The following is a 22,537-nucleotide window of genomic DNA, read 5'->3' as shown; positions in this document are numbered from 1 at the left end:
AGAGTACAAGGGACTGTTTGATCTCTCGCAGTCCCAACGATATCACCCTCGTAAAAACAACACCAAGTCTAAGAGAAAACAAAACCGCGCAGAAATATGTTTCGGAGTTTTTAAGAATTTAGTTCGAGCTGCCCGTAATTATTGCATTTTTCGATATTCATAATTTAACACTTGGTTTGAAGTTGGCGGATGCAGAACCGACGACTGGAATTTTCCGATGGACATTTGCTAATCGCTTCTTAATTTCATTAATCATGAATGTCTTTTAGTGCTGCAGCTACTTTCACTGATGACGACATCAACAGCATTCGTAATTCACATAGCTGATCACATAAAATGCTCGTGCCGTAGTTCAAAAAATTTTGATCATCACTGCTCTGTAATTGTGTGGCACGGTTTGACGGTGTTATTAGGAGGTAGTTAGCAAGACCATGTCGTTTTACACAAGGCGTGAATCTCGGCTTCCCATAAAATTATTTATGTTAACGGAAGAAACTGTTTCGGTTATTAGCACAGTGGAGCCTCCTGTGTTATCCGAACATCACGTCTGTTGCAAAAGTACGGTTCCGTGCCGCCCTCCCTGCTCAGGTTCGATATTAGTTCTTCACATTTTTTTGTGAGAATGGGCGAAAAACTTGACAAAGTACAAGAGGCTGTGTGAACTCTCGCAGTCCCAATAACATCACCCTCACAAAAACAACTCCAAGTCCCAAGAGAAAACAAAACCGCCCTCAGCTATGTTTCGGAGTTCTAGGAATTTAGTTTGAGCTGTTTGTAATTACTGTATTCTTTTTAAATAATAGAAGCATCACTAAGTTATTTGAGATAGTTTGGCGTTTTCATTATACTCTTTCCACGAGTAACATTCGGTAGCAGTAATTTAGCATGTATTAAATATTGGGCACGTCTTTTTATTCAGAATTGTCCTTCTGAATTTTAATCTCTCCGTCGTTGTTGATGATGGCTTGGTCACGCAGCCGCTATGTATTTCACTACGTAGAAAATTACTGAGTCCCTCAGGCTGCACGTTACTTAGGTTGATCATTGATACAACAGAAATGATCGTTTTAGGAATAGTCCTTCTAGTATAACATGTACCTGTACAAAACAAAAGAATCACAAGCAAACATCAGAAAAAACTATATTCCTCGTTTTTAACAAAAAAGTTACAATGTGAAAAACGTAATACAAAAATAAGATGAGTCAAAAAATTGCTACCTTCGTTACAGCCTGAAATGTATAGTTATTCTCTTTCACAAGCAGGCATAAAAATGGAAAATAACGGTAATAATAAAAAGATATAAAAAATGTAAATTCTTTTAGATATTTTTTGCCGGGTTATGTCATTACATGAAAAATCTAAGATATCCGTGGCGGGTATATTACGTTGCGAAAACTGACTTCTGCCTAGAGTCCGTTTGCTTCAACGCATTATTTTTTTATGTAGCGTTTCACTACTACTACGATAGCTCACTAAGTATAGTATGACGAAAAATTTTTATTCACTAGGAACACTCGTCTTCAAACGATAATAATCAGGACAAATATATGAAATACTATATACGGTAAATGACATTACGTCATTACGTATAAAACCGCGTGAGACTTTTCGCCGTCATCGACAAACAGTATAAAACTTCATCTCTGTTGGAATAGCCGCGTGCAGCTAAGCAATGAAAACACGAATAGCATATCAGACAAGTGGCGATTATCTGACAGTAACAGAGAACTCATTTTGAATCGCTTTCTTTTTAAATCTTAAAATTTATTGCAAAATGAGCGACGACATCCATTCCGAAAAGAGCCATTTTAACTGTTATGGAAAAAAATCATCTGAAATTATATCTAAATTGTAAGAAACCGATAAATAGTTAAGCTAAAATATTATTCCAAGAAGTTCTGTAGGTATTAACAGCTTTTTTTCGAAATACGGGAGCATCGTCTACGCTCTGCAGTGTTAGCATCTCAGTGTATGCAGTTTCAAAAATTCTGAAAGACCTACATTACGAAAACAATTAACTATATAGTTTCGTTCATTTCTTCCCTTGTTTTACTCCGAATACTTTTGCTTCATTTGATTAAAATAATGACATTTTTTTCTCAAAAGCAAACGTCAGCGGAAGTCGACAGCTCTGTTTGACAGTTTCTGCTGGTGAAACAAAGTACTGCTTATAAAACGAACTGACATTACTATTGTAAATACAGTGGAACTCAATATTACCGCGAGCTGAAAACTGTGCGTAGATAAATTTCAGTATTGGAGCTCAGAGAACCTGAAATAGTGAATATTTCAGAATTATGTATGTAACTACTGCTTATAAAACGAACTGGCATTACTATTGTAAATACAGTGGAATTCAAATTACCGCGAGCTGAAAACTATCCGTGCAAAATTTCAATATTGGAGATCAGAGAATCTAAAATAGTGAATATTTCAGAACTATGTATGTAAGAGTTTTGTCATCTGTATAAATGAAACGTTAATTTTGTAACATGACATACAGTTCGATAGATATTATGTGATTCTATTACACAGATTTAGCTACAGTGAACGGGACATTATACTGCGTCTAATTCTAGTTTTAAAATAATAAAAATCATACAACAAACATTGCTTGCAACACGTATTAGCAGAAATTGTATCATAGAGTCGAGTAAATTCCAAATGATCTTAGAAAACTTGAACTCTGACTGGATAATAATTGCATATTGATCTTGCTAGGTGTATTTTCTTGAACAAGTGACTAGGCGTATATTTTCTAATTTAAAAATCTTACTAGCATGCTCTCTTAGATATGACAAGAAGCGCTGTTTAACAGACTCTTCTTACAATTGATACACAAAAGAAAACAACTAGGATTTTTAGATTTACTGATATGTTTCTGACGCTTTGCCGAATAAGTGATAGGGCATTATTATTACTGACGAACAATCAAGCAGAAAAAATTTAATATTATTTACAGAGCTATCATAATGTTGCAGCAATGCAAACGTGAGTAGCACGTTCTTCATATTAAATATAGGATTGTCTTCTATAAATAAATGAGACGTTTAGAAGCTAGCGAAATATAATAAAATCGCACTGCGCAAACTATACTAACAGGTGCTAACAGAACAACTAAAGGATAAGGATACGATGGAAGCAATAATTGTATAGGGGCCTAGCTGTCTGTCTTCCTCTTCTCTACTATCAGGAGAAGGGATAGTTCTTTGTCACACTATTTTATTTATTAAAATAAAAAAATTGTTGAAAAATTTTATAAGCAACACTCTATATTAGTGAAGCGAGCGTCGCAGAAGAGCTCGGAACACTACAAAAACCGTTTTGCGTTTTCTCTCCCGTCGCGCGCACAGCACGAGGAAATTTTGTCGGAACATTGTTTTCATATAACAAGATTCTACTATTCGCGATATATTCAACTTGTACGAAGCGAAATGCTACACACAAAAATCAACGCAAAATATTTTTTGCCTAGTTCTAAACTCGAGCAAGTTTCCTTGACAGTGTGTCACCTGTAAGAATTTCATTTCCCCACAGAATCATCAGAAAATCAAATTTAAATTTCATATGCACTATGTACAAAATTACTACAGTGGAATTTTGTCTGGGTTTCGTATTGAAAATCAAATTCCGTCAAGCATCTCTAGACTGCTGACGTATTTTATTGCGAGAAAGCGCAGTCTGACAGTACTTTTTGATGCAAAGCGCGTGACATATCTAAAAAGTAAGAATACTGCTATCTCGTGTAAGCTTACCGGCATGCATTGAAATTGTAGTTTGCTTCATAAACATTGCATGATTGGTGACAGCATAAAAGTAAATAGTATTTGATTCCGGGTATGTAAAACTCAACAAAATTCTGCAGGTATGTCAAGAGCGATGATTAAAAACCAGAGTTTACGTCACTCAGAACTATCCTCTCGCGCAAAAATAATTTCCCCTATCTCAAGACCACAAATATTACAAAAGTATTAATTATTTGATTTTCTGTCGAACGACAGAGCGTCAACACACGGGGAGTCTGCAGCACATTGGCATTTCAGTCCAGATTCGGTATTCTCCGCTTATTTTCTTATTAAATTTTAGATCTCATTTATTGAGACTAAGTTCTCTTCCTTAATAACGGTAGAACACTTCACAACGTGTAAACATGGCACAATTTGCACTGAATATGAGTCGGCTGATTCGACGCAAAACGACAGAGTAAACTCGTTTTGTTAGCTCATTTCGTATATTAAGATAGTACATTATTCGTATAATGTTTGCAGAATAAAATGCACATCTAGAAAATAAAAATATTCCGAACTCAAGATGAAAATTTCGGCCTATGCGCTTTTGTGCGTGTGGTACATAAAAAATTAGACGACATGCCTTTAACGGGAGACGGTAATTTCGCCAATTTCTATAGTTATCGGGCATCATTTTAATGGCTAATTCTACTCGTCGACTTTAGTACGAAAGTCTCGTTCAGATACGCAGAATGTAGGAAATATACGCCCATTTCCACGCTGGGAATTGCGTGCTACCCTCTGGCTGTCCGCTAAAACTATGTAGTCGCAGCACGGCAAGTCTCATTTCCTTATTCTAAAGAAACGAACATTAACCTTTTTTAATTTCCCGTTGGACATTGCGACAATATCGGTGCTGCTGAGGCACAAGAGGTTCGAATATATGACAAACAAAAGTTCACAGTGACGGGTAGCATTAATTTTTAGACTATTATTAGAATACAGTATGTGGCCACTTCCGTAACGAGTATTAAGTTTTATTTAGTCAAGAGAAAGCGTATTTCCACAGCGACACAATTCCTGTCAAGACCTGCAGTGACGTACCTTCCTTACGCTTAGGAATTCAAGACTACGAAGAGACTTACACGAGCTACGTCACCGAACAAGTGATAGACAGTAAAACCGCGCAATTTCACTCGTAACGCTATTTGTAAAGCCACTTTACAATGAAACTGTAAAAGTTCGACGATTCTAGCTACAGAACGCGCAGTTCATTCTACTAACATTTCTTGCAAAATATTGAAACTGAAAACATACGAGCAGAAACTGTCTACGTCTGTAAGTAATCGTCTATGTCTAAAAATCTTTGCTCAGCTTAGCTAAAGAGGCTGCCGGGGTGATAGAAATTGTTTCGAACGGCAAGCCTGCAAATTATTAGAATCACATACAGGTTTTTCTTACGAAACATAGATGACGAGGAAATGCAGAGTCATCGTGTCATCTTCACCGTGGCGATGAAGACGCTAAGCGCGGCATGGGCTAATCGTATGTGCCAGTGTGGTATTTGATTACATACGATATAATGCAGCATTATAAGTTGTGTAAACGAGCGATGCTACCAAATACAATAAATAGCACCGGCCCGCGTGTAAATAAGAAAATGAGTGTGTGTGCTTGTAATAATTTGCAAGCTCATTCCGGTAACCTCGTCATCGGAAACTACAAGGAGCTAAGGAGGCGGGAGCCGCGCTAGGCGCAAATGTTCACGCGAAGAGGGCGGTTGTCGCCCGAAGTACGGTGACGCAAATAAGCCGGCCGAATGTGGAGGAGAGGTGTGAACTGTGAGGAAAGAAGTGTGGAGGGGGAGAGGGGCGCGCGGCTCACCTGTAACTCGTTGACCAGCTTCTCGGTCATCATCTTGCTGTCGTCCGGCGGCGGGGAAGGCGCGCCGGAGCTGTTGGGCTGCTGCTGCAGCTGCGGCGACGACTGCGGCGGCCTCTGCTGCTGCGCCGGCTGCTGGCCGGCCTGCTGCTGCTGCTGTTGCTGCTGTTGTTGTTGTTGCTGCTGCTGCTGCTGCTGCTGCTGCTGCTGTTGCTGCGGCTGCTGCTGCTGCTGCTGCGGGCCGGGGCCCTGCGTCTGCGGAGGCCCCAGCAGCGGAGGCCCCCTCGCCTGTTGCCAGAAGTCCGGGTCCATCTTGAAGACCGACCGCTGCTGTTGCTGCTGCTGCTGTTGCTGCTGCTGCTGTTGTTGCTGCTGCTGGAGCTGGACGTCGGCCGACATGGCGTCGGGAACCGGCGTCGCTCGCAGATCCAACGGCGTCGGCAGCGAGTTGAGAGTTATGTCCGTAATCTTGGAAGGTGGCGTCGGACGTCTCGGGGGCAGAAGTGCGGTCCGCCGGCGTGCGGGCGGCGACGACGAGGAAGGACGCGGGGAGCCGGGCGCGCACTCGGCGCCTCAGTGTCAACGTGCGGGCTCACTCAGCTGCCTTTCCTCCTCCGCGTCATTTACTCGCGCGTCGGCGTCGTCGTGAGCCTGGCCGGGCGGCGTCAGTTCGGTGCGGCGCTCCTGCAAAAAGAAGCAGGCGCGCGCGGGCGCCGCGTTAGCTGGGAGCGAAGACGTGAGCCCGCCGCCGTCGCGCCACCGACTGCTAGGCGCCTCCTGCGGGACGACCGACTTATAAGTTGAGACGGTGCAACGCCGGCAACCCCCGAGCCCCGAGCCGGCCGTCACACGGACTGAAGGCGCAGGGCCTTTGTCCCCCCGGAAAAGGAAGAGCGCGCGCGCGCGCCGCGAAGGAGAGGCGCAAAGCGGACGAAAGGAAGGGAGCGCCGCTGCTTAGACGTCGCCGCGACGCCGCGCCCCCGCCCCCGCGCCGCCCCCGCCGCCCCCGCCGCCGGCGCCGCCGCCGCCCCTCCCCGCCGGCCGCCTTTCCTTAGGACTTTGTGCGCCGCCGCGGACCTCAGACTCGTCCCTCCGCCGCCCGCACCCCCGCGCCGCTCCTAGCGCAGCCCCGCCGACGCCGACGCCGACGTCGACGCCCCTCACCCCGCCCGCGGGAAAAAAAAGAGAGACACGCGCGAAAAAAATAAGCGGGGGAGGGAAAGAATAACTCGTAGGGGTAAAAAAGCGTGCGCCGGCGAGACTGGCGCGTCGCCGTCTGAGCGGGTGATTTTTTCGCTCCCCTCTCTGCGCTCCCCCTACCGAGGAGCCGGGAGGGGGGCGCGCGTGGCGGGGGCAGGGCGCCGCCGCAAGACGCTCAGCTGTTCACAACCCCGCGCCGCGCTCGCAACTCTTTCGACGCCGTGCCCGCCGGCCACTGCCCGGTAAGCTCCTAGCTCCGTCTCTCTTTCTGTCGGGAATCGCACCCTCGCACTCAGTAGCTCCTCACGGCCTGCCCGCTCGGCGTGTGTGTACGTGTGTCTTACTCCGCGCCCGCCGTTTCCTCACGTCGGCTACCGCAGCACGCTCCGCGACACGTAGGCATCACGCCGTGCACACTCTCACCTTCCGAAGCACTCGCGCTATTGAGACGCCGACCGGGCCCACGCCTTACAGCTTTCGTTCTGTTAGTACTGGAGGACACCATTTAAAAATCACCCCTTATTGCATCCTATAACCCTTCGACATAGAATAAAAGCACTCGTGCCCTGTGCACTTGGCTGCAGACAGTGGTCCCCCCGGCAAGTGCACTGCGCCGGGGAATCCCTGGCTGCGTGGGCCGTAGCCAGTGTGTCAGTGTGCCGGCGACAAGTGGTTTTTTGTGTCTGGCCAAACCGGCTGGGCCGGCGGCCACTGACCCGCTCACGCGCCACACACGCCCCCCGCCTAATTGGGCGCTGCCAAAAAGAAGCCCGGCTCCGAGGACGTGCGCTCAGCTGCACTCGTCCGACGAGAGTCGGAGTTGAGCTCGACCCGAGTGTCCATGCGCTAGAGCACCTGGCCGAGTTGTATGCACATTTCGCTCGTGAACAACGTGGTCGGAAAGTAGTAGCACAAAAATTTTCTAGGACGACTGAAAAAATCGATAAATATCCGACGCCTCTGAGACGCCGAGAAACTGCTCGAGTCGATGATCGAGATGTTGCTACAAAAGTAGCATACCGTATTCCACTCGATTTTTTCTGGTTCAGAATAAACGAAGAATTGCAGAATTTTATCGTTTTCACTGACTGATTTTACACCGACCGTTGTGTGGTGTACTCGTACTGTGAATAATATGTACGAAATACAGTACTGCAGAATTGACGCATCCAGTACGGTGTTTCGTGCACAGCTTACCCGTCTGGCACGGCAGTTGTCTCATTTCACGCAAAAGGCTCATATTACAGAGCAATACACAAATTTTTGCCTTCGGCCGCAGGTGATTGCTAGAATTGTTTTTTAAAAAAAACTGCGAGCGAGGCTTGCGAGTACGGCGCTGGCTGGAGTGGGGATGTTGACGGACTGGTGGCGCCTCTAGCGGCCGCAGCCAGTTTGAAACAGCGCGGGAACGCAGCGGCAAGCAGGGGTGTAACAGGCGCCGTGCGCGTGCAGCCAACAATGTTTACTGTGTTATTCGGGAGCTACGAGCTGAAGATGGGAAAAGGATATTGCACTGTAAACAGTGGAAGCTTTGGGGGAGATATTTGTGGACGAAGCAAAGTGGCGAAAGTCTCGCATGCGCTGGCGAGAAAATGCTTTGAAAGGTAGAAGTGTCATATTCAGTAGTAGAAACGTGCTGTGCTACCGGCAAGCGAAACTTATTGTAGACTATTAAAATGCTTACATTCTCTATGCGTGCGCAGTTGCGCTGTATTGCTGTTTCATTTCAGGTTAGCATTAATTATATCAAGTATCAAACACTGCTTCATTGAGCACCAAACGCTACTACTTTGGAACACACGAAAGAATCAAATTATGTTAGTTTAAAATACATGCACAATTTTGTATTGCACTATCTACTAGCTAACAACTCACATAAACACAGTAGATTACTTTTCGAGATGCGTAAAGCAAATCAATGGCAATTTGGTGAAATATTAAAATTTCTTGTCTCGATGTACGGCACTACGACACTAACTCTGCATCGCTATTGAATTGTGCGCATTTATTACAATATGAGCACTAACGACAACATTTCGTACTTGTCTGCTTACGAGAATGGCGAGCAAAAAAAAAAAAAAAAATAATTTGCTTCTCAGTAAATATGGACTGTATTTAGATCATTATCTGAAAACTGGTTTTAGGTACGTAGTACGCTACCATTCCAGACAGAAAATATGTGCAATTCGAGCTTCAGTTAACTCAGCCATGTCTGTTGTGAACCTAGAGAGCTTGCAACTACCCATTCTCGGAAACAGGATCCGCTACACCGATGGTTTTAAGACACACTTTCACGAAAGAGGTACAGTCTTCTAGAATTCTATGAAGCAGCTTAACCATACTGCACACCTATAACTCAATTATGAGAAATTATTTGTTTTTTTTCTTTTTTAAAGAAAAGACAACTCTGTAGATCTTGTCGGATTTGAAAAATCCATCTTCAAACAGATGTTACGGGCCAACATGGGACTTAGGATCTCGGTCTTTTAGTGACTGGAAGGTGCACAAGAAGGTGAAAGGAGACCTGACGAAATCGGTGATGAACATGTCAGATAGCAAATAACGTATTTAAAGCAAATTTGTATCAATCTCCTGCTTTCAATTTAAAATTCTTGTATTATATTGTGTCACAGCCATAGTTCTCGTAAGACTTTATTTTAGGAAGTAAAATTATATGGACATTCATTGTCATCCTAAAGTATTTGCGCTAAGTTTCAGTGGTCACTCCACTTGTTAATAATAAAGGAAATTTTATTTCTGTTATTAATTACGAACAGAAATTAATACTTTTCTTCATTCAAGCAAGAAGCCAGCATTTCCGTCAAGCCACAGTCTTGTCCAAGTGGATTTCAAATAACAATCATTATTATTTGTTTATTCCACAGTGTTTTCAAACTGCGCAAAAGACTAGTCTGCATTACGCCAGTTCCTTGCAGATTATTAACCTTTCTAAAATGAGGTAAACTCTAAAGCAGAATATTTATTATTAGTCAATCTTACTTTCATTTCAGCATTGTGTGGTTCTTCAATGTTTTGATATTTTTAATTGCAATTTTTGAAATGTTACGATAAATAGTGGCGTGTTCGCGATCATGTATCGTGGACATGAAGCACGATTCGGCTGCTTGACAGAATCTAGAAGACTGTCCTCTTCTGCGTCGAGGAGTATGTGAGTAAAAAGTAGTGCGTCGCATTCTGCTTCTGAAGGTCGGCGGCTACAGGTTTCTTAACGATCATCATAACAAAAATTTGGAACACTGATGTAGGATATCAGTTTCGCTTCTTAATTCGGTGGCATATAATATTTTTCAAAACAGAAGTAAAAAAATTCTACTTATTTTTAAATACTGTTCGCACTGTACAAGTCGACAGCTTATACTGACGGAAGGAAGCGAGGAAAGAAAGGAAAAAAAGCACGGAAATTAGAGATTATTCTCCTTTATCCACGACGTAACACTGAGAACAATCTGTGAAAGTGATATTCCAGCAGTCTGTATCATTTGTTTCCACTCTGTCTTCTTACTTTATTTAAGTGCGTGAGTTTTGGTAAGTTAAATGCCATTTAGAAAGATTGCAAGGTAATTCTGCTTGTGTGCAACAGAAATAAAAATAAACGTTTTTTGAAAGAAAATAGACAGTTACATACCTCCTACAGGCCTAATTTGTTACTTATAGCTAAAGTCAAATAAAAAACATAAGAAATGTAACGGCATGCAAATCGGTGAATTCTTCTTTGGTTTTCTTCGAGGCTGCAGCATAAGGCATAGTAAACAAACCTTCATCTATAACCAAGTTTGATTCCATCAGAACAATTGTGTACAACGACTGTGGTATACTTAAAAAAATAGAATTAAGCAATCAGTCGCAAATACAGTCTGTATTTGATTGCAGATCTAGATTTCAGCTGGTGCGCCTCGGTAGCTGTGCCGAGGTACTACACCAGTGAGATGACTGAATGACCGCGGCCAGAAAGCCAATACACTGAACAAAAAATAGAGTTCAGCTATTGAATAGCTATCCCCCTTGCCTTTAAACAGAGTCATATAGACTGTCAAGCTTATGCCAACACACGTCACTAAACCACTTTAACACGTAGATTTCCAGATTCCAACTCAGTCTGGCTATGCACATGTTATAGTCGTGTAGTAACATGTGTTGTCACAAGTCTGACGAGTCTATATGGCAGGCTGTAAACGCAATGTGCTATGATCTAGATCTGATAAAAAGTACAGATCAGATTTGTGACTGATTCCTGAATTTGTTTTATTTATAACATCCAGAAAAAAATCATCAATTTTTGACAAAATTGTACTGCATACAGTAAATGCACATTGAAACGAGGCAGCGGCTTCGAAAATGCGCTCAAAAGTGTAGCCATATTCAACAAATTATAAAAGTAATAATTATTTTAAATAAATCACACGGAGCGGTCAAAGTAGCTACTCGCTCGGCCTTTTGCAAAGTGCACTTTCTCCTCTTTGTATTCTGAGCAAATGTTGCGAGATATTTCATCCTCTGGCGGCCACGACAGAATTAGAGCAACGGTGATAGACTTTAGGTTGAGCGAAGACAGCAGCATCACGCGCTCGCGATACGTCAGAAGAGGTGCGAGTTGTCTTTGCGCTGGGAGAGAATGCCCCAGCGAGACAAAGGGCCAGAACAGCTGAGCTGCGGGATTCTCCAGGAAGCAGGTGCAATGTTTACTGCGCGCTTCGCCTTACAATTAGTACGTAAGCGAGATATCGGCGATAGCGTACGCCAAACATTCCGCACGGCCGTAACAGACGAGCGGAACTGGAAATGACTATTTTTTGGCAGATGCGTCGCGTAATAATGCCGCGTTTCCCCTCCAGGTGGCCGCCGTCGAATGCGCCCGGCGTGCGCTGCTATCGAAATGTTACGGAGGGCGAGGCTCGCAATATCTTTGATCGACAGAGGTGCAGTATACGGGTAATTGTACAGGAAGCAGGTGGGCCTCGGCTGGGGGCGTATCGCGTGCGCATCTTGTGCCGCGCTTCCTCTCGCAGGGTCACGTCTCTTTTCTTCTGCAACACCAGCTCCCCCTGTAGCGCATCAATCCGAGCTACTTTGCTGACAAATGTTTCTACATCTATCCATATCTTAACGACATCATCGGTCTCCTCTCCTGACGTTTCTGCTCTTCCTTTCCTTTCCTTTCCTTTTCAGCAGGTTTCCCGACATCACTGCCGTAAACACGTCTTGTACTTTACTTCATTTTCATCATCGTAGCGCTCGAAGGCTCTAGTTTAAAAAGTGGGCACTCTACAGCACAAGTATCAAATGGTCCAATCTCAGCAGTACGGTCCCAGTATGGGCACATCACTTGGTATCATATTGTGCGAAACCTGTTTCTCGAAACTACATTTAAAGATGAATTCTTACTAGCAAATTTACACCTGGGAAAATCATATTGGTGGAAAAATCCTCCGAGTTCAATGCTGGAAGGGTAATCTACTGTATAGTATGTAGAGGAGCGTTCGTTGTATACTAGTATCATTTCCCTTCCTTCTCGTTCCGTTTTCCGTTTTTGTATGGTGGCCTGTACGAGTGACTCTACACAACCCCTAATCCATGTAATTTATAACTATTACATGGGACATACGTAGATAGAAGAATTATGGTTCTTAGACCGTAATGGAAAACACAGTCTTTGAAGCGATTATGAAAAGAAATGGAGATAAATGTCGACAGTAAGATGACTGACTGAAACTAATTGCAATAAATTGTGTGTTCTAAACAGTAGTTTTTTGGTGGCTTCATTTGGGGGACACTCTTTTAACTCTTAAAAATCTGTGGCGCAGTGTTTCCACTATTCGAAGGGAGTGTGAGGGGAAGCGTTTACAATGTCTTTCCTGTACAGTTTACCGGTGGAAATTATTGTGTATAACTATGACGATCTCGCGCTGATTAAATTAACCCGTGTCGCATCGCGTGGCTACTCAATGGATCATCTTCCGTAAATCCAAACTGACGAATAATATCCAAGAATCTGCCCGTTTTGCAAGTGACCTCTTCCTCAGATGAATTAAAATTAGGTTTCTTCCAGTGCATCTCACCGTGATATGTGTGTTTCCCACAAGAGCACAATTAAATGTATGTGATCGGTCTGCCTTAAAGCAGTTGTGGTATGTACATATTTCACTGTTGGGACTTATTCCAATGTCTGAGCAGTGCTAGTGTAATCAGACAATACCTGGACTTTCCGCCTATTTGCAACCAATGACATTGCATTTGCGCCGGCCGGTGTAGCCGTGCGGTTCTAGGCGCTTCAATCTGGAACCGCGTGACCGCTACGGTCGCAGGTTCGAATCCTGCCTCGGGCATGGATGTGTGTGATGTCCTTAGGTTAGTTAGGTTTACGTAGTTCTGAGTTCTAGGGGCTGATGACCACAGATGTTGAGTCCCATAGTGCTCAGAGCCATTTGAACAAATTTTTGAATTGCATTTGCAAGTAGGATTTCGATCCCTGTATTCATTCGCGCAGTTAAAAACTCTTAACAGATCTCGTACGAGGAGTACAATTTGATATTTTGTTGCATTTAATTTTGTAATTTCCTACAGAAAGAGTATTCGTATTAACCTGGACATTAACATTGAGGGCGGACAGTTATTTTTGTAATAACTGTCTTCTCGTTCTCCCTCCACGTGTAAAAGAACGTAAATAAGATTTCTGCTGAAGGAAAGGAAATTAAATAATCGGCCGTATCGGAACACGATCTGCTATGTAAATGTGGTGATTAAGGTAATGCGACAGCGGTGCGCGCTGACCGTGTCATCCAGCGCTGTCGGTCACGACATACAGCTGCCTCCGCTACGGTAAGACAATGGCAGTTTAAGGAACCGACTAAGCTGTTGCGGCCACGTTCCACTTCTGAGTGGACGCAACCGTGACAAGCAGCTATATCTTCAGTTCGTTCAGTGTCGATAAGTTCCAACAGTAATCAACGACATTACCTGCTCATAAAGGAAGTACCTATATATATCGTTATTTAACATATATATTTGATACGTATATTTGTACAATCCACAGAAAACTCATCTAGGCATAAAATTTCAAACTGTCGAATAAGTATAGGGTGGGCTTTATCTTCTAAGGTTTGGAGCAATTTTGGAACAGTTTATCAGCACCAACATCGCAGACGTTGACAAAGAGTGTCTAATTAAAAATTCTTAACAAGAATAGTGCTACTTACAGTGTCTTACGGCATTGTTTTGGGTGGGAAAATGGAGAGTGGTCCACAAATAACTCGCGGAGAACGAAAATTTTTATTCCGTGCACGAACAAGTAGGTAAGCGGAGATGAAGAGGTTTGCCCAAGACTAGAGCTGCATCAAACCAGTACTTGGAATGAAGACCGCAACAGTGGCAACGCAAAGCAACGTCCGAATTCTTCCTCGATAATTGTTCCTAAAACGGAGCAATGACAGCGTAACTGACGGAGCGCGGAAAGCCGAAAAAGAAAGCGACAGCAGAAGGACTGCGAGTAGAAAGACGAGGGCAGCGTTGCAGATTCTACTAGACATCACCAAAGAGCGGCAGTGGTAGACTGCGGGGCTGCGGGACGGCGGCTAACAAAGAATGTGCCGGCGGCACCCACGTACTTACCGACCGCCGCCGAGTTGCTGCCACGCTAGTGACGCGCACCCATTTCCGCGCAATCCGCACTTTTCCATGTGGAAGGAATGCCGCTCTCGCTGGCGACCGTTCGAAAGAGGTAACACCTGCATAATAAAACGGCCACATCTTTCGAAAAACAGACGACGAGGAGTTGCGCCGGCTCGCCTGCCCGGTGCCCCCACCACCGTCCCCTCCTCTCCCCACCCGCCCCCCTCCGCGCGGTCGCGGCTGCATCGCCTTCACCTTTTCTCTGCACCGCCACAACAAATACGCAGCCTCGCCTCCCGCCTACAGACTCCACCTATCGAGCAAATTCTGAATACGGTATCGATAGCGAGGGTATGGACGAAGCTGTATATACGCCTATCCACATACCCTCGCTCCTTGGACAAAGGGAACGAGATTTAAGAAGGGTGTAGCTTTCACTTTCGTATGCACCAGGGATGAATTCGCGCGTGGGAATGTAAGTTTCCCTTAGTAGTAGCACGAGTTGCTATTCCACCACTACACATCGCTAATTTCAATTCTACGAGGTGTATTCAAGTTCTAAGGCCTCCGATTTTTTTTTCTAATCAACTACTCACCCGAAATCGATGAAACTGGCGTTACTTCTCGACGTAATCGCCCTGCAGACGTACACATTTTTCACAACGCTGACGCCATGATTCCATGGCAGCGGCGAAGGCTTCTTTACGAGTCTGTTTTGACCACTGGAAAATCGCTGAGGCAATAGCAACACGGCTGGTGAATGTGCGGCCACGGAGAGTGTCTTTCATTGTTGGAAAAAGCCAAAAGTCACTAGGAGCCAGGTCAGGTGAGTGGGGAGCATGAGGAATCACTTCAAAGTTGTTATCACGAAGAAACTGTTGCGTAACGTTAGCTCGATGTGCGGGTGCGTTGTCTTGGTGGAACAGCACACGCGCGTAGGATGCACCTGTTACCGTAGTGCCCTTTGGAACGCAATGGGTAAGGATTACGCCCTCGCTGTCCCAGACCATGGACACCATCATTTTTTCAGCATTGGCGGTTACCCGAAATTTTTTTGGTGGCGGTGAATCTGTGTGCTTCCATTGAGCTGACTGGCGCTTTGTTTCTGGATTGAAAAATGGCATCCACGTCTCATCCATTGCAACCGACGAAAAGAAGGTCCCATTCATGCTGTCGTTGCGCGTCAACATTGCTTGGCAACATGCCACACGCGCAGCCGTGTGCTCGTCCGTCAGCATTCGTGGCACCCACCTGGATGACACTTTTCGCATTTTCAGATCGTCATGCAGGATTGTGTGCACAGAACCCACAGAAATGCCAACTATGGTGGCGATCTGTTCAACAGTCATTCGGCGATCCCACAAAACAATTCTCTCCACTTTCTCGATCATGTCGTCAGACCGGCTTGTGCGAGCCTGAGGTTGTTTCGGTTTGTTGTCACACGATGTTCTGCCTTCATTAAACTGTCGCACCCACGAACGCACTTTCGACACTTCCATAACTCCATCACCACATGTCTCCTTCAACTTTCGATGAATTTCAATTGGTTTCACACCATGCAAATTCAGAAAACGAATGATTGCACGCTGTTCAAGTAAGGAAAAGTTGCCATTTTAAGTATTTAAAACAGTTCTCATTCTCGCCGCTGGCGGCAAAATTCCATCTGCCGTACGGTGCTGCCATCTCTGGGACGTATTGACAATGAACGCGGCCTCATTTTAAAACAATGCGCATGTTTCTATCTCTTTCCAGTCCAGAGAAAAAAAAAACGGAGGCCTTAGAACTTGAATGCACCTCGTACAAGAACTTGAATAGGGACCCATTCAGCAAATAAGAATAGTGGATGTCTAAATTTCCAAACCGTAATTTCCAGACAGCTGAGAGTTTAAATGCTGGACGGCAATCGCTCATACTGTTCCGCTAGTTCGGTATTTCGTTTTTCAAATGGTTCAAATGGCTCTGAGCACTATGGGACTCAACTGCTGTGGTCATTAGTCCCCTAGAACTTAGAACTACTTAAACCTAACTAACCTAAGGACATCACACACATCCATGCCCGAGGCAGGATTCGAACCTGCGACCGTAACTGCGCGCCTAGAACCGAGAGACCACCGCGGCCGGCATTTCGTTTTTCTCAAAGGAGAGCGGTGTAGTGCAGGATTCACTTGCACTGCACTTCTAGTCAGTAATCTCTCTAGGAAGGTCGATTATGATCTTCCAGGTGACACAGTAGTGTGATTGCTCGAGGAATCCCACGAGGCCGAGGCGGTCCAAGTGAAGACAACATGCTCCTCTACTAGTACGGCCGCAGTCAAAACTTTCCAACGCATCAGATATCGGCTTCTTCTTAGAAATACTGATAAAACATCGCAAACATAAGCTGAAGGCAGTGTAACATTGACGGGTAAGCAATCTAAAAAATAGGGCCGGGAAGAATTGGCACTTACCGACCGAGGTGCTGGCAGTGGTAAGACAATTGACTCGTATTCGCGAGGACGAAACTTCAAATCCTCGTACGTCCATCCAAATTTAAGTTTTTCAAGATTTCCCTAACTCGTTTAAGGCAAATTTCCGGATGATTCCTTCGAATGAGCCGCGCGGGATTAGCCGAGCGGTCTAAGGCGTTGCAGTCATGGACTGTGCGGCTGGTCTTGGCGGAGGTTCGAGTCCTCCCTCGGGCATGGGTGTGTGTGTTTGTCCTTAGGATAATTTAGCTTAAGTAGTGTGTAAGCTTAGGGACTGATGACCTTATAAGTTAAATCCCATAAGATTTCACACACATTTGACCATTTTTGACCTTCGAAATAGGACGGCCAAATTCCTTCCCCCTGCTACCCAACCCTAGTTCGTGTTTCGTCTCTAATGATCTCGTCATCGACGTCATGCTTTCTTCCGTTTGGAACCTATTTTATTTTAGATATAAATGCTCGTCACGATAGAGGCTGGACCAGTTTGTTCGACTAAAGAATTACTGCAGTACGGGCCACAGCTCTCAGTCTTCGATCCCTGATAAGAAGTACATGGTGTTATCCATGCTCAGTCGTTGTAAATAGCTAGGTGCAGAGATTAAGTAGTGTTCTTTGTGGATCTGACAATCAGGACTGAAGACTGTGTCTAGGAAAGGCTAAATCGAAACTTTCCGTATATTGGTAGTAGGTCTCTATAAGACGAATCTGAGAAGTGCTGATTTATTGAGAAGTGATAGATGCAACAGCCGCTGGACTCTGTGATGTAGAGAAATTGCGCATTCAAATCCTTCATCGGGCATGATTGTGATTTTGAAACGTTCCATTACTAAAGACGTCCTCTTTAGTTGAAATATGAAATGAATGACTTGCGTACAGAAGTGTTGAGCGATGCACAGAAGTGAAGAAAGACACTCATTGTAAACGTTAATGTAACATTAGTGTGTGTAATGAGTAGAAACAATGCTGTCTTAAGCTTCTAAAACAGAAGATGTGAAAGATATTTGCCCTAGCTATCCAGTAGCAATTTCCTTTCTTTTTAAGAAGAAAATGATAGTAGTGTTAACGTCAATGTCAACATTATTCTAGAGCATGAAGTAACGTGGACTATGGCGGGATGAGGTGAAGCCATATATTTAGAACGAAGTGAAGTTAATGAAATGTAGCGACGCGTGCCATCATTGTTATCTAATCTGAGCGGCACCCTATCTCAGGCTTCTGCGTCTCTGCTCACTCTACGGTAAGAAAAGATGATCGATTTCTCGGCTCACGTGGCATTAAATTACTCACTTCGGAAGGTACTGCCAACATCTGTGCGGTTACAGTAAACGTGCGCAGAAATAGTAGAAAAATTTAATACCTCCCTACGATTGACCAGCGAAAGCTTTTGTTACTCTAAGGTAGAATAAGATGTTCGCAATCCAGAAACGAGCTTTTATAAGTGGTAGACAGAGGAGTAGTCTAAATCATCCACAAAAACCCAGTAGTTGCAATAAAACTGAGAGCTCAGGGAAGGAAATTCCGTGCTGAGAAAGGTGTAGAGCAGGTTTTCAACTCATCAATACTACTACTTATCCTGTGCCTCGAAGCGGGACTGAAGAATATGAGATAAAACTTCTGAAGAGGAACGAAAGTGGAAGAGGAGCACATACCAAAGATGACGGCATAGGCTCTCGGGTCTTAAGTAAGTAAGACTTAGAAGAAGACCTGTTGAACTGAATGGACAGAATGCGAGTTAACGATAAACAAAACTAAGACAATATCAATGATTCATAATTAGAATCAGTCAACTCATATAATTGCCTCGTTGTAAAAATCCTAACATATAGTATCATGCTATGTACGGTGTGCCATGCACTTAACAGTCGTTCGGAGAGTATGTATGTAGACGCATATGTTGTACAAAGTGAGCAATATCTACTTGAAATCAAAATTTATAATGAGACACTTGTGAAATAATTCTCCTACGTAAATGTAAGATCATACAGCACAGCCGAAGAAAGGAAGATGTCACAAGTCGACTGGCATATACGAAGAAAGTTTTCATCCATAAAACAGCACTTCTGGTACGAAATATTGATGTGGAATTGAGGAAAACGTTTCTGAAAGATTTCGAGTGTGACGTCTTGAAACGAAATAATCAATGTGATGATGATAACATAGTAAAGCAGTCATCGCCAACACAGGGTCTGTCATTACGACCAACCAACTATTTCCTTTTAACGTGTCGCGAACCTCAGCATGGATTTTCGCTCTTTCTAAGTCTCGGACACTCGCTATTTTCATCTGTGAGTTTTAATATACATGACCGTATACCGTTTCTCGTTGACTGCGATTCTAACTCGAAGATAGCCCAGATATCAGTACAGGAACTTGGAAATACACAAATGATAATCTAACTGTACGGCCATACTACAAAGGAAAGAAGGCACACAACGATAAACAGAGCCACTATCAGAACTATATTCATCTGCACCAAAGTTTTATTAATTTTGGTTGCACTTTTTTAGATACTGGTCTCTGTGAAGCCAGATTATATGTCAAGCCTACATCTCAATGAGTCAAAAAAATGGTTCAAATGGCTCTGAGCACTATGGGACTTAACTGCTGTGGTTATCAGTCCCCTAGAACTTAGAACTACTTAAACCTAACTAACCTAAGGACATTACACACACCCATGCCCGAGGCAGGATTCGAACCTGCGACCGTAGCAGTCGCACGGTTCCGGACTGCGCGCGTAGAACCGCGAGACCACCGCGGCCGGCAATGAGTCAAAAATTGCGTAGAAATGAGAGGTGGCAGAGCATCGAAATTTCAAAGCGTCACTCCAATTAAAATCCACTTTTGTTTCGAATACGTTATTAACGTTATTTAGTATGGCTTCTGTTCAGTTCCACAGTTAAAAATTTCTCCGTAACTTCGAGATGCATTGCTTTCATCTAAGTACCGATTACCGTTTCATTTGCCTGTTATACTAGCAAACGTTAAGCGAGGCTATGTTTTCGGATTAGTGTCTGCAATAATGACTTGTGTAGTTAACCAGGATTTACACTGCAGCACGTTCTGTTACTCTGCAAGAATTTTCAGGACAGAAACATTTCATTTACAAGTCTGTAGTACACAAAAAATATAAATATCACCTGGTTTGATTCTTTTTGAGTGTGTGATAAAAATTTAAAGTGTGCCAGCAGCGTACCAACGACCCAACATCAAAGGGTACTGTGATTTTGTCCTCTTAATAATTTGCTCAGATCCAAAACTTAAGTGAAGGTTGTTTGTTTACAATCACTAACCACAGATATACAGGAACTGTAGGTAGGAAATTCATTGACGCCAGCCAGTTTTATTTCTAAGGTTTCAAGCACAGCCGCAAGTGGAAGACAACTAAGTTTGGAACTACCGTGTGAAAGGAACATTGTTTTTCCAGTCTTCAACGTAACAATATTTGATGCAAACCTCTTTTGTGTGTAGTGAACAACAAAACAATTACCAGGCACTTCTTGTTATGTTTTAATCTTTTATGATTTTCTTGTTGTTAGACAGGTTTCAGAGGTGATATATGCCCTATCATTCTACGGTAAATTTTCTTTTCCGTTCTCCTGTGTTGTAATACGTTGATGTAACTCTGCGCTGTTGTATACACAGAGTATGTCGTTAGAATAGGCTTATGTGGAAGATAAAAATATCAGCAATATATGATTCACATAGGCGCATCACTGCAATGGAACACCCAAGTTCGCGCAGATCAATTTACAGAGCCCAACCATATCTGTTAAATAATTAAATTGTCCCATATCCTACTAAATTACTTCACTTAAACTGTGTGGAATGAATATTTAATCCTATAATATCAATTCTTGTGTGAAACACATATTTTGTTACTGGTTTCTCCGACATGACTCACATTCACAAGGACTTCCCACCTTGGGCCTCTGAAATAAACAATTTAATCTGATTTAAAAAAGAATAAACACTAAGATGTTTCTTTGTTTTACGTTGTTCGTAATACATTTCTTTATGCTCTCTTCGTAGAGAAGCACAAAGTTTGTTAGTGCATTATAACGTATATGGTTCACTTTGCTGAACAGTCACACGCTGTCTATAAGGGTGCCTGACTAATAGTGGTCTTTCGTTGTAAAGTGTGAGTCGAGCTTTGTAGTACTTTTTGTGTGACTAGACCGAGAGACGACAAACGCAGTGATGGAGTTTATGAAGATGTCAGCTAAAGGTTACTGCTTGAAATTATCACAGAAGCCGCGAAGAATCACTGATCACTTGTAAAACACATGCTTAACACCAAACGGACACGCTACATAGGACTATGACTGCCACATGACCACTGAATCCAAGAAACTAACGAAGGAAGGGCATTTTACTGTGACACGAAGAGCCTCGTTCGTTCGTAACCGTTTTGAAATCTCGATGGCTAGTGTCAAACCACTGGCAAAAGAGTGCTTCTGCACGGGTAAGTATCAAAGTGGTAGGTTGCGGGAGCACAAGGTTATACAGGGTACTCACTCTTGTAGCTGCAGGAGACGCAGGTAATAAATGGCTGTCATACGACGCGAGAGGCGCATTGGATTTGTCGCGACTCGAGCCAGCGAGGGTTTGCCGCTGCCATTGCCGGCTGGCTGGCCACGACGAGCCCTGTGGCCAGCGCCGCGACTGCACGGCTGCACGCGCGCCGCCAAAACTGCATAAGAATCCAAGATGGCGGCGCGCCGCCAATGTCAACAAGTGAAGTGAGCCCAGCGTCCGGGCTGGCAGGGCCCCAAGCCTCTCTCAGCTGAGCACGTACAACAGCCCCGCCGCCGCCGCCGCAATTGATTCGCGGTTATATATAGCGAGATGGTGCTACTTCTCAGGGCGCAGCCTGGTGTGCCTTCCCTTCCAACTCGCGGGTAGGCACTGCCATTCAGAGGGTCGGCTGACACTCTCGCGATGGCATTCCATTTGACTGCGATAAGTACTAGCCCAATACGACTGCCCAACCGAACCGTCAGATTGCACCCCACCACTGGATGTGGCGTATTGCAAATATCATTCAGGTTCAGTGCAGCGCCACCTGGTTATAAGCTGGCGTGTGGGCCTCGTTCACTGTGGCCATGTTCGCGAGTCATTTTACCAGTCCACGGCTGTCAAGTAGACCCCAGAGAAGTTGTTTAGCAACCCAATGGCTTTTTTTTACTACGCGCACTCTCGCCTTTTTTTTTTGGCAAGGTAAGAGGGCTGTGTCCTATGTGTAACGTGTTTATGCTCTCAGAGAAAGAGGGAAGAAGGTGAAAATGGGTGCTCTAACGTAGACTACTCTTCTGTAATAGCACCTGGGAGGCAGCCGAATTTCGAGGCTCGTTCCGACGAACGTGCCATCACTTGTCACACGTTCGTGACCAGTTTGGGATTTCATCCGGGTCACTGACGCATAATGTGGTGGTCATCAGGAATTGTACACCAGCAGCTCTCCACACGACAGCACGCACTTGTTTTGCTTCGACGACTACCTTTAATGCGACCTTCTGACGATCAGAAACACTCGAAAGAAACTCAAGAATGTGTTGCACAAGCATTTTATACGCGGTCTCCTTAGAGGTGCGCTACATTTTCCAGAACTCGCCCAATGAACAGTAGTCGGCCAT

At 44.1% G+C, this 22,537-nt stretch overlaps 1 protein-coding gene across 1 annotated transcript in view; it reads right to left on the bottom strand.

The window, feature by feature from the left end:
* LOC126298617 (zinc finger and BTB domain-containing protein 24-like) overlaps positions 1-22,537 on the bottom strand; it is a 972,133-nt gene that overhangs the window by 285,070 nt on the left and 664,526 nt on the right. Inside the window, exon 6 of the mRNA XM_049990024.1 lies at positions 5,614-6,294. Within this exon, the coding sequence (XP_049845981.1) occupies positions 5,614-6,009 (396 nt within the window). The 5' untranslated portion in view covers positions 6,010-6,294. The remainder of the gene's footprint in view (positions 1-5,613; positions 6,295-22,537) is intronic.

The sequence above is a fragment of the Schistocerca gregaria genome, chromosome X (genome assembly GCF_023897955.1).
Source record: "Schistocerca gregaria isolate iqSchGreg1 chromosome X, iqSchGreg1.2, whole genome shotgun sequence".
Lineage (NCBI taxonomy): Eukaryota > Metazoa > Arthropoda > Insecta > Orthoptera > Acrididae > Schistocerca > Schistocerca gregaria.
Note: the sequence above shows the minus strand (reverse complement) of the source record. Positions and strands in the feature narration are given on the sequence as shown.